Source organism: Poecilia reticulata, chromosome 2 (assembly GCF_904066995.2).
Source record: "Poecilia reticulata chromosome 2, P_reticulata-male-v2, whole genome shotgun sequence".
In the NCBI taxonomy this organism is placed as follows: Eukaryota; Metazoa; Chordata; class Actinopteri; order Cyprinodontiformes; family Poeciliidae; genus Poecilia; species Poecilia reticulata.
The window spans coordinates 28,256,632-28,268,351 of NC_088831.1; the positions used below are offsets into that span (position 1 = coordinate 28,256,632).

The window sequence follows — 11,720 nt, forward strand, 5'->3', positions numbered from 1 at the left end:
CAAGCTTTGGTTTTGAAATATTTGAAGAATACAAAAACTGTTGATGCTTCATTGCAGTGACTTCACTGGATTGTTTCTACCACTTCCTTTGTTTCAAATGACCCGAGCTTCATCCTTGGATGCTAAGCAACATTGTTTTCTGACGAGATCAAACAATCACCCTCCTACTCTTACTCAGTTTGCCAGTAAAGTTAAAAAAAAAAAAAAAAAGCTTTCTTTAGTTCAACAACTTCCTACAGCATGTGTAGGAAGTTTTCTCTTTGTCTTCCCAGTTTTTGAAAGCTAATCCCATTTAAATAATACACATAACATTACCTCTTTATTAAATGTTCAATAATCACCTGTAAATTGTCTCTTTATGTAGTTCTGTAATCTTTTGCCGACACTTCTCATTCTATTCAACCTTACAAAAGTTTGAGTTAATTTCTTTCAAAGCACAGTCATGGTTTAACACTGGTTTTCGATTACGGTGGGGGTATTTCCATATTACACTAAATTAGAGTCTAAAACATTTAGGAAAATGTGTAAATCCTTCTGTTGGCAACACTTTACCTGAGAATATGACACCACAGATAAAACAGGAAAAGTTTAGTTTGATTAAATGTGTAACAAAAAGAAAAGTGTGTGAAACGTAAAATCCAATATGGCTGTCTTGCATGCAAACCATATCTTGAGTAAATATTAAACTACTAAACCTTTCTCACACTCAGTAAAGTTAGCTTGGCAACCAAACATATCAGTTTGTAAATCCTAAGAATTTTCTCATTTTCTCTTTTCTTATGTTGGAACCTGATGACTTCATTTGGATTTTATAGTATTTTCAGATTCATGTTTCAACAACAGAGATAACTGAAGGTTGCAAAAGCAGCGCCCAGCACCTATTACTGGTTCACTGCGGTCCATACTGGTCCTGGTGGTAGTTCTCCTTCGAGAGTTTACAATCAAGCAAAGATCAATGTGCTTGAAAAATTGGTCTTTTTTTTAGTGCGGTGATAATAATTTGAAAACATTTCAGTTTTTTTATCATCTATGTTAAACTTTTTGAAATTTTAACTGATGCATGTTAATATACATGCACCTTAACACCAGTGAAAGCAAACACGGGTTCTTATAAAGTGGGTTTCACAAGGCTTTAATAAAAGGCATCTACAAATCAGCATAATTATATTCAATTATTAAAAGATAAATGAGGAATACTCAAACATTTTAAGAAAGGACCGTGTGTAATCAAGACACCTTGAACCAAACTACTTGAAGTCTTTTATTAATAATTTGACATTTTCAATTCAAAATGTTAACTGTTGCTTCAGTTGTCAAAAGGTTACAGAGTTAAACTTCTAACTACCAAACCTCAAAGTGCTCTTCTTTTTTTCTTCAAGCACTGCAGCTCAGATTTATCTCGATTTACTATTTTTCTCCCCCCATAACGGCCTCAGAGCGTCATTAGGAAAGGGACATAAAACATTATCTGTTTAAGATACTAAATACAGTTTAAAAAACCCCCAAAAAACAACTCTTTGAACAGAACGTCACGCAGTTTGTAGCTGAACAATCACAAAGATGTTGCGGTGTTACAACCACGAGGAGCTTCATATAGTTCTTTTACTCCTGATGTTTCCTTTAAGCACCACCACACTCCAGGCAGTGAATGCTAATCCTTACATGTTCTGGTTTTTACTGGGGTGTTACTGGTCTTGGCCCGTTTGGATTCTGGAGGTTGGCAAACTGGATCGGAGGGGGGAGATGGACGCTCTGGAGAGACACAAAGAGAGGGATCAGCGACAAGAGGATAAACTTTTCTGTGCAGTTTTTGGAGGAGATATAAGAATGTTAGAAAAAAGAAGAAAAAAAAAGGAGCCACATGATTGTGTCATTAATGCTGCATGATGTATATTAACCATACCAATTGGTAATAAAGTATGGGTGTCTATTGAGGGATTTTATGAAAATCCTCATGTTAGTGGAGTGTATGGATCCAGACTTGATGGGTTTTATAACAATACGACTCTGAAACATTTAAATCTGGTCATTTCAGTCTGACTTGGCCGGAGTCACAAACTGCTTCCACGCATTTTGTTGTCAGATTTTCCTCAACACTCTGCACTGTTTGACTCAAATGTTTGGAGGAGCCATACAGAATACAAATAAACACCTTCGGAGGAGGAACTTCATTAAAAATGTCAAAAATTGTAAACAAGAAAAAGAGTTGCATTATTTGATGTTGCCAGAGGCAAGTTTGACCTAAAAGTTGTATTTTTTTTTTTAGAGGGTGGATTTAGTCTTACTAATGATTTGCAACAAAGTAAAGCAATAAGTACCATATTACAACTAAACTATAACCAAAGGGAATTGATGTAATTTTCAGAAACATTTGGCTGATTACTTTAAGAAACGGAAATCTTTCAAATGAAGTTTTACTTATTTTACCGCTATTTAACTATTACAACTCTGGCCCAGTGACACAGCACATGAAAAAGAAACAAGTGTTTGTGTTTACATAACTTAGGCTCTAGAAAGCCTCCCATTGGTGTGTGTAAAGGTTAAAGGTAACCTTAAGGAGGGTTTGCAGATTTTCAAGACAAAATTTTTAACATTTTTTAAAAGCTGTTATTGAGGACGGCAAACTGAGACAACACTCTTAAACGCTAAGCTGAAAAAGGTGGAGAAACCAACCGTGTTTGGCCTTCTCTGCGGCTGCAGCGTTGCTGAACAGTGAGCTGACAGCTGGAGGCCGAGATCCAAGGGGAGTCAAAGACACTCTCCTAAAAACAAACGGAGACCAAAAATAAAGAGACTATCAAACTACACAAACTCCAAAGCATCAATTAAGAATGCTGCTTTGCTGTAACAGACGTGGTTTCCATCATTTATTTAGCATGTTGTTAAAAGTAGAACAGAAAAGCATTTGCAACAATCGTCTATGAGCCGCAGTCAGTGGGGGTCCAACCAGATCCCCCGTACCAGACGGGGCTTTGTTTGCACTGCCAGGACGAAGCACGTGTGAAGTGAAAGAAACATCAAAATGATCCCAGCTTTCCCTTAAAAATCACTTGGAAGCATCTCTCGTTGAAAAACAATGGATAATAGAAGAGTTTATGGTGTTCCCCAGCAATTTGTAGAGCTCACAGATTATGAGTTCAGCTCTTGAAACATCAGCAGAAGCAGGCAGTGGAAGCAGCGTTTCCCAGGCGTGTGACTCCAGTCAAAAGCCCATTTGAATAGTTCCAGCATTTCCATAAATTATCACCGGTGGTCATGTGACGGGACCAGCTGCCCTTTAAGTACCCAGAGCTCTTCAGCTCAATGAAACTTTCAATGCACGGGTGGCAAAAAGTAAACAACAATAGATTAAAACGACTCGACAAAAAGTTCCTCCATTTGGTAACTTCCACTAGTTCTAAGAAATTTAACTCAAACGTTCAAACCGAGTTTTCATTCTCCTACTTATACTCTCCTACTTATTTTTCTGCTTGTTGAAATAGTTGAAAACTGGCATTCTGTCATGATGTGTAAGAAGACTGAAAATAAAAATCATCTATTACTGCAGCAGCATGATAAAAAAAAGGCCAGTCTTTAATATGAGTAAACGAATTATAAATGTGAATATACCTATATTACCTTTATAATAACTGGCTTGTAATAGGGTAACAATGCACACATTCATGTCAACTAGGGCTAAAACGATTAATTGGACTATTTGTGATGAATTGATTATTTCAATAATCAACTAATTTAGTAATTGATTGTTAACTGGAGTACACAGATTCAAAAGAAGGCATTTGCAAAAAAGAAAAACACATTCAGAGCAGTAATTAATCCACATCTGTGAAAACAAATACTTAAAAATTGCAATTAGGATAAAAAAAAAAAAATCCTTCTTTGTTTATAAATCTACCCAGAACTCCTCTGGGTAAAACTACAACTATGCAAATTCTGTGATACAAAACTCCTAGTAAGCACTTTTTGCAATCCAGATATTAATCCAAATATAGTCACCAGATTGGCTCTGTGCTGTATTGATGTTCAGTGGAGCAGAAAGGGCCGAGTTTTTAATGCGTTGTTTGAAGTATTTTTTTAATTGAAGATGCAAATGATCAACTGTTCACTAAAGATGCTTTTACTGCATTTCAGACAGTAAAATGTTTATCTGATTTAAAACTAATTGAATTATCCATTACTTTGCATCTATTAATGCATTTCTAATATTGTATAAAGAACTATTAAATAGTTAAATGAAAAATCTGCAGAATGTGCCAATTTTTTAATCAGAATAATCAATGGAATAATAAATTACTAAAATAATTGTTAGCTGCAGCCCCAGCGCTTACTGTAGAATGAATATAAAAATAAGTAAAAAGGGTTTACGTCTCATTTCCCCTCCTGTTTACCTTGGGGTGGGTCCTTTTGGGGTGGTCGGACCTTTAGGGGTTGTGGACCCAGCGGTGTTGAGAACCTTTGACGTGGAGGGAGTGAGAGGCGCAAGGCGGGGCTGGTTCCTGGAGGAGGTGGTCGGGGTGAGGGGAGTCACGGAGGGTTGGGGAGTCGAGGGAGCGCTCGTGCTTCCAGACGCCGGAGTCTGACCTGCTGAGGGAGTCGAAGGTTTGGGAGTGGCGGGCTTCCCCCAGCCCTCCAGCGTGTTAAGGGTGATCCTGCGAGGCTGAGGTGTCGATCTGGGTTTCGGGGTGGTCTTCTTTTCGTCCGTCGGGGTGGGACACGGGGAGTCTTTTTTACTGCTGCTGGTGTGGGACGCCGGGTTTGGGGCGGAACTCGACGGCTGGGAAACCGGAGAGGAGTTTTTGCTCGCTGACGACTTCTTGCCTTTTTTCTCAACGCCGCTGTTCGGGACAAAGATTTCCAAGACGGGAGGCTCCTTGAGCGGAGTGCCCAGCTCCCCAGGAGAGAAGGACAGGAAGGAGCAGTAGCCGTCTGTTGACGACACGGCCAGGAAGGAGCCATCGCTAGACCTAAACAGGAAATCGTACAGACATGTCGATGGAATGTAAAACACGAACAAAACACTGTTTAATTAATCAATGACTTTACATTCACACTTGGTCTAGTTTTTATTCCACATTTAAGGTGCCCAAAAGCATTAATGTGAAGCCGATAAAAAGACACACCAATCAAATTTATTATCATGTGTTAATCCATTAAAATGTTTTTTTTCATGCATTTAATCTAAATGCATGAAAAAAAGTTATTTAGAAGTTTAAATAACTTCTAACAGTATAATTACAGAAAGAGCTTTATTTTGACTTTCAGGTTTATGGCTTCTCTCCTTTTTTATTTTAATCTTTGCAAGTCAGACATGCACTCATTATTTCAGCATTTCACAGCGAAGTTTTGGTCAATTTCCTGAATTTATAGGGCACTGTTCTTGTCATAGCGATCACCCAAAGCTCTTTACATTGAAGCCAAACTCACCCTGCTGAGCTAATAAACACACACACTACTCTTCCTATTATGGTCTATTGTTAAAATGCAGAAGTTCACCATGACAAAGAGCTGGTTGTTCAGCAGTGGTTTAAATATTAAAACTACAAAAGAAACCTATTGTGTTGAAGGAATAAGACAGAAAGGATGGACTGAAGGGTTATATAACAAAATGACAGCAGCATGGAAACTCTAGGAGTAGAGAGATAGATGGAGCCATAAATCGATGGAAACATAAAAGGTCAGAAGGAGCAATGGATGGATGGATGGATTGATGTCAGGAAAGCTTTGTAGGAAAACAGTTTTCAGATTTTTATGCAAGCTAGAAATAAATGTTTTGGTCCTTTAAGATAAGAAAAATAAAACTGCCGACTTACAGCGTGACCTTTTTCCGCAAAATTACAGAAAGGGTGCATGAAAACTAAATACACCTTTAGGGCTTCATTGTGTGTGTGTGCGTTTGTGTAAGTACGGTGGGTGATCCGTCAACAAGCAAACAGCACAACTGGAAACATCTCAAACTGGTTTGGGAAGAAAACTGTCCAATAAAAAGTTCCTGCAGTGGCATCACTACAAGAATCTCTTTACATCCAAGTATGACTGACAAACATGAAGTGTTTCTGTGCACAGAATAAAAGTCAGCTCAGTCAGGGCATGTTCCAACTTTTCCTGTCTGACAGAACCAGCAAGAAGCCCTCTGGTCACACACCGGCAGACTGAGAAGCACCTAGAAACACACACAAACTCAACCCAACTCAAGCCCAGGTTTACCATGTGAGGTCACTGAGTGTGTGGTAGTGGATGTTGGACACCAGGCCAAAGGGAAGGCTCTGCTGAGTGTCATACAGGAAGATGGAGTCCTCGGAGGCCACGGCGAACACCATGCGGTACGGCAGCTGGAAGAGGTTGGGGAGAGCCTGGGGAGATCCGTCTGTAAGGCAGAAATGTCAACAAACACGCAGAAGAAGAAGAAAGAAGAAAGAAGAAGAATGATCACAGAAAACTTTTTCTAATTAATGATTCTCACCTTCTCCCTTTTTGGACCTGAGTTCAAAGTAGACTGGACAACAGCGCACAGCCAGGGTGGCTTTAGACGGACAAGGCAGGTGGGCGATCGGCCTGACAGCCGAGAACAAATGTAAATATTACTTATAAGATATTTAAAAGCATGAAATGAACAAAATTTAAAGCAAGCGTTACCTCTTTAGGCTTTTCCTGGAGAAAATATAAGTGGTATTTATGATGTTTTCTCCCACCTCGACACATCCAGCTGTTGTTGGAGAAAAAAAAGCGACAGGGTTAGATACAGAAGGAAGATAGCGATGAGCTGTCTCTGTAAGCTTAATTTTAATCTTGAAATCCTCTGCTATATAAGATGAATGTAAAGGGATGCCTCTAGTTTGGTAGTGAACGTCTACAGTGTTTTGTTAGTAATTGTGAAGTAGAAGGAAACAGAAATTACTTTTAAATTTGCTTTAGCGTGTTTATGTTCACAGACAATTTGACTTATCTTGTGGAAATTTGCATGGACAGTGGGCAGAAATGTTAGTTTTTTTTTGTTCGTTTTTTTTTGCACAAAGCAGACAGAGACAAAATAAAAGATCTGCAGCTTCAACTGCAGCAAAACTTGGGTTTCCAGTAATAATGCATCCCGTATTTTTCCATTTTTTTCTGCCACTTCGTACTGTTAAGGAATAAACAGGTGGTGGCTCAGGAGAAGCCCAGAAACTCTTCAGAGAAAGCCTTTCAGCTTGGAGCTGACAAGAAATGTTTAAAATTCACAAAGATTTTCTATAAAAAAGAATGAACAAAAAGGATATTAGACAACAAGCAATTAAAATGAAAATGGCACTGTGCTTGTCAGTAAATGTTTCTGTGTCAAATGGTTGGTTATGTTTTACCCACTGTCACTCACTGACGTAATACAATTTTTAAGTTTAATACAATAGTTTTCTCCCCTCGATTTGCTTGTTATTCTGTTTTTCTACATTAAAAGCAAGCAACCACAAACATATAGAGACTTTGGTTTGATAGTTATTTAATCTATAAAACCAGTAGGTCATCAAATATTCAACCCCCTGTAAATACAATTGGCAAGGTGAGATTTAATTTGGTGAACGTACCTGGAGCAAGAAGGAACGACCCATCTGGTGTAAAGGAAAGACGACGAAAGAAGGACCGCATACTGTCATCGTGAAACATTCTGTACTGCTTCACCTGCAAAGTGACACATGGCGGAGATTACAGATGGTTTAATTCAGCAATGCACATTTTCCTTTTCAACTCTTCTTCAGACTGGACTCTGAAAGACCTCCAAACATCCAAGCCTTATTTTAATGAGTGATCAACTGAATTGACCAAATTACCATCTGCATATATAAAAATATTCTTTAAAGCAGTTTCTCCAAATGTAGAGATAAAATACTTCAGACTTCCAGTGCTACGTTTGACAAGAAAACAAGAAATAGTTTTAAAGCCACACACTAAAAATGTTTAAACATCAGCTAATTTTAATTTAAGGATTTAACTCTCATAACTTTAAAAAAAGGGAACTTATAAAACACATTTGGTTATTTTTAAACAACTAATTCAAATTCAATCTGAAGTTAAACCATTTGAAGTGAAGAAATGGTATCTCCAAAGGCAGAAATGGGTTTTCATAAGGTTCAGTAAAATCAAACCAATCTGAGTTTGACAAAAATTTAATTTAACATGCAGAAATACAAAGATAAAGCATCTAAATCCAATATACATTGATGAAAGAATCATTTAATTCTGCTTCTCAATCTTTAGCTAACTAACTGGGAATAAAATTTTTCCTGAATCCATTTTCTTTTTCTCATATCTGGAAAATGTTAAAAGCTATCTCCACATTTTCCCAGAATTCAATACAAAGTAAAGGAGCCCGATTGATATTTATAGTTGAATTATTTAGAAAAAAGGACAAAAACCTCACGACAGAGTGAAAAATTTACATTTTATGACCTGAAACAAAGAGAAGTGCAGAAGCTACATTTTTACAAACCTCTCCATCAGCAAGAGGCCCAGAGCTCATTTTGCTGATACAGAAGGCCTTCTTCTTTGTGTGAGTGCTGTACACACGCATCACTCTGACACACAAACAGAAAATAAGAAGGAGTAATCCATTACTTACATAAAATCAGTCTGGTTGTCACCATATTATTACTGCACACACATGCATCGAGTAGTCTTAAAAACATTACTTCCTGTTCTACCTGTCACAGCTGAGCGTGGCGACATACTGCCCCTGAGGATCCCAGGTCACCCCCTGCACATAGCTCTTGTGGTCATTCAACATACACAGCTTCTGTCCTAAACACAGAACCAGAAAAAAAAAAAAGAAGAAAAATCATCAACGTGCATCACTGATGTAGCTCGTTTAAATGTTTGCACCATACACAGCTGAGGCCGCACACCTTTGCTGATGTCCCACATAATAGCAGTGTTGTCAACAGATCCAGAAATCATGAAGTTTCCATCTCGTGTCCAGCAGATGTCATACACGTCCTCTAAATGTCCTCTGGGGACAAAACAGAAAATATAACAGTTTCAGTAGATAATTTGGGAAAGTTTTGATCAAACACAGTTGGTTAAAATCAAGCTTTGATACAATTATCAACATTGGAACAAGGTTTAAAACGTCATGAAACATCACAAATAGAGCAAAAAAATAAAAATAAGGTGCAGTCAATCAACAGAGAGGCAGCTTCTTCATCATCGGTCTGCGCTGCAGTCTGCACAGCTGGAAGATGTAAACGTGAAGCTGTCCTAGTTAAGCCACTGCAGTGAGTGTTTGAAGCCAGAATAATTATTACACAGCGGACATCAAGAAAAATATATTTCTAGAAGACAACAACAAAACCATGTGCATCTTTATATAGCAGACAAGTCCACTTTCTGTTCTTATGTACCTGAGTGTTTTGACCACAGACCAGCTCTCTTTGTTGAGCTGAGCATCTTCTTCATCCTGAAACACAGTAGCCTGTTCCGGCTCCTTGGAGTCGTTGAGCTTCCACAGAAGAATAGCTGCATCTGTATGCAAGAAAAAAAAACAAGACACAGGACATGTCTCTGTTCTAAATGTATTAATGAAACAAAAGTAGTGACACAGAAACAAAGAGAACTTTATTTTGCGGGACATACCGTCTCCCCCTGAAGCGAGCAGCTCTCCGTTAGGGCTAAAGCGAACCACGTTGACCGCCTTGCTGTGTCTGGCCAGGTTAGACAAAAACTCCACCGCGGCCTTCCCATCTGGACCTTGCTCCACCCGCCACAGCTGCGTAAACAATTGGGGAAAATGAGGCGAATTCGTCATGAACATTCACAGCTTTCCACTTTGAAAGCCGATGCAATGCCATGAAATAATTAGGAGTTATGACATAGCTCATAACTCCTGGATGCTATTTTTAGTGTGTGCTGGACACTACAAAAGACAATTTTCTTTGGCTTTTGGAGGGTGGAAAGAAGGAAAGCTATTAGCAAGAGCAGACACAAAGAAGAAAGAAAGCACAACATTTAGACAAACTCATAAAAAAATACCTGGAAAATAGTGAAATCCAATGTTAACTTTTTCAGAATTTTCCAGACTGCAGATGCAATGAGACTGAATGCCACTTTGCCTCAAAAATCTGGATTTGCAATGATTCTGCAATTATTTTTTTTGAGCTCACTCCACGGAGTGGTGTTTCATAAAGGAAGAATAGCCACAATATTACTCATTTAAAATATATTTTACTGCCTTTTAACCATGTAGCAGAGACTGATCCTCCCACATACACTCAAAATACCTTTATTTATTCTTTTGTTATAGCTGTAATATGCCAAAAACTTAAAGAGGTATGCAGACTTTTGGACGGCACAGTGCACCATCAACACATTATGAGACTGTTGAACGCATCATGGTTATAGATGAGTGGCAGGCATAAGGAAAAAGTATATTTATCACTGGTACTGTCAGCTTCTGGATCCCACTTAAGATGTCTCTTACCGTTGTTTTAAACAGAAGAGGTTTTGAGCCCTGCTTTTTAATCAAGTATTAAATTGTAACTTCAGCGGATGTTTCCTCTCCACTCACCCTGACTGTGGTGTCCACTCCAGCTGTGGCCAGTCTATGAAAACGTCCCTCTGAGTTGTGCTGGAAGTCCAGACTGTACACCGGCTCCTTGTTGTGCCAGGCTATCTCACAAGTCACCACCTTCATTTTTAACCCCTTTATAGAGGAAACACATGCAACACTAGCTTGTATACAAGAGAGTTTAAATGACTTTGAATATAGTGCAAATAAATAGCGCGTCCATAAACAGCAAAGGTGGACCCTATGTTATAAATTACCCCAAAAAATATATTTTGAAACTGTTACCAGATACTTCAACCGAATGCTAAGGTTAGCTCTTAATGTTAGCACCAAACTGAGCGGGTTATCTAGGCATTTCACTCAAAAGCCAGTCGCCACATACATTACTGTGTTTATCTAACGTTATTAGATGCTATAAAGCATATTGTGACATAGACAAACTCGACCTTTTTCCTCATTAGCTAACTAATATTACTTTTAATGAGTGTGTACTTTACCTCCTCTGTCGTTGAGCAGCAAAAATATTAACAATTTCCCGCGTACGTTTCGCTCAAAACTTCCGGCCAAGCATAGGGGACTGATTGGACGAAAGAGTGGAAGGGGTGGAGTTAGTTTGCAGCTTTTGACAACGGGTCCATTCCTTAACAGTGCGCCGGTGGGTGACACGGGTGGGAGTGGAGATGAAGAGAAGAAGGTGGAGTTTTAGCGTAAACAGCAGGTTATTAAGGAAGAGTATAACTTCTTAGTGCAGAGCACATGTCATCAACTACAACCAGCTTAAAAGAGCAACAGTGTAAATATTAAATTCAGTTCCCTGAGATTATAGGACTTAACTTTATTCCATAGTACTTCGCTTTGGTAGCTAAACAACTCCAACGTTGTTATATGTCACATAATCAAAGTGAGTCATTTAGCTTTTGGATCTGGAGCATCATAGATTTTGACTGAGACATCATTTGATATTTTATGTCGCATATTCCGCACTTTTTTTTTTCACCTCAAATGAGTAATGGTGCACACCCTTTTTTTAATCCATCGTTCATACAGCTGAGCTCCAGAATAAAATTGGATGTCTTTTTAATAAATAATACAGCCATTTCAGAAAGGTACCTTTGGTCTGTTTCATTTACAATATTGCACTGACCTGTTTACACCTGCTTTGTGATGTTTGTATGTCTGCGTGATACCGTGT

General features: G+C 38.5%; 1 protein-coding gene across 1 annotated transcript; it reads right to left on the reverse strand.

Annotated features, from left to right (window-relative positions):
- Positions 1-1,248: 1,248 nt before the first annotated feature.
- On the reverse strand, positions 1,249-11,502 carry chaf1b (chromatin assembly factor 1, subunit B). The gene is made up of 14 exons (XM_008401021.3): positions 11,026-11,502; positions 10,529-10,663; positions 9,598-9,730; positions 9,366-9,486; positions 8,871-8,974; positions 8,670-8,766; positions 8,459-8,543; positions 7,557-7,650; positions 6,634-6,703; positions 6,461-6,552; positions 6,205-6,364; positions 4,389-4,964; positions 2,674-2,762; positions 1,249-1,752 (listed from the first exon to the last, which is right to left on the reverse strand). Exons 2-14 carry the CDS (start codon positions 10,652-10,654, stop codon positions 1,652-1,654), a joined length of 1,848 nt encoding a protein of 615 aa, XP_008399243.1. The 5' UTR covers positions 10,655-10,663; positions 11,026-11,502; the 3' UTR covers positions 1,249-1,651.
- Between the last annotated feature and the right edge of the window lie 218 nt (positions 11,503-11,720).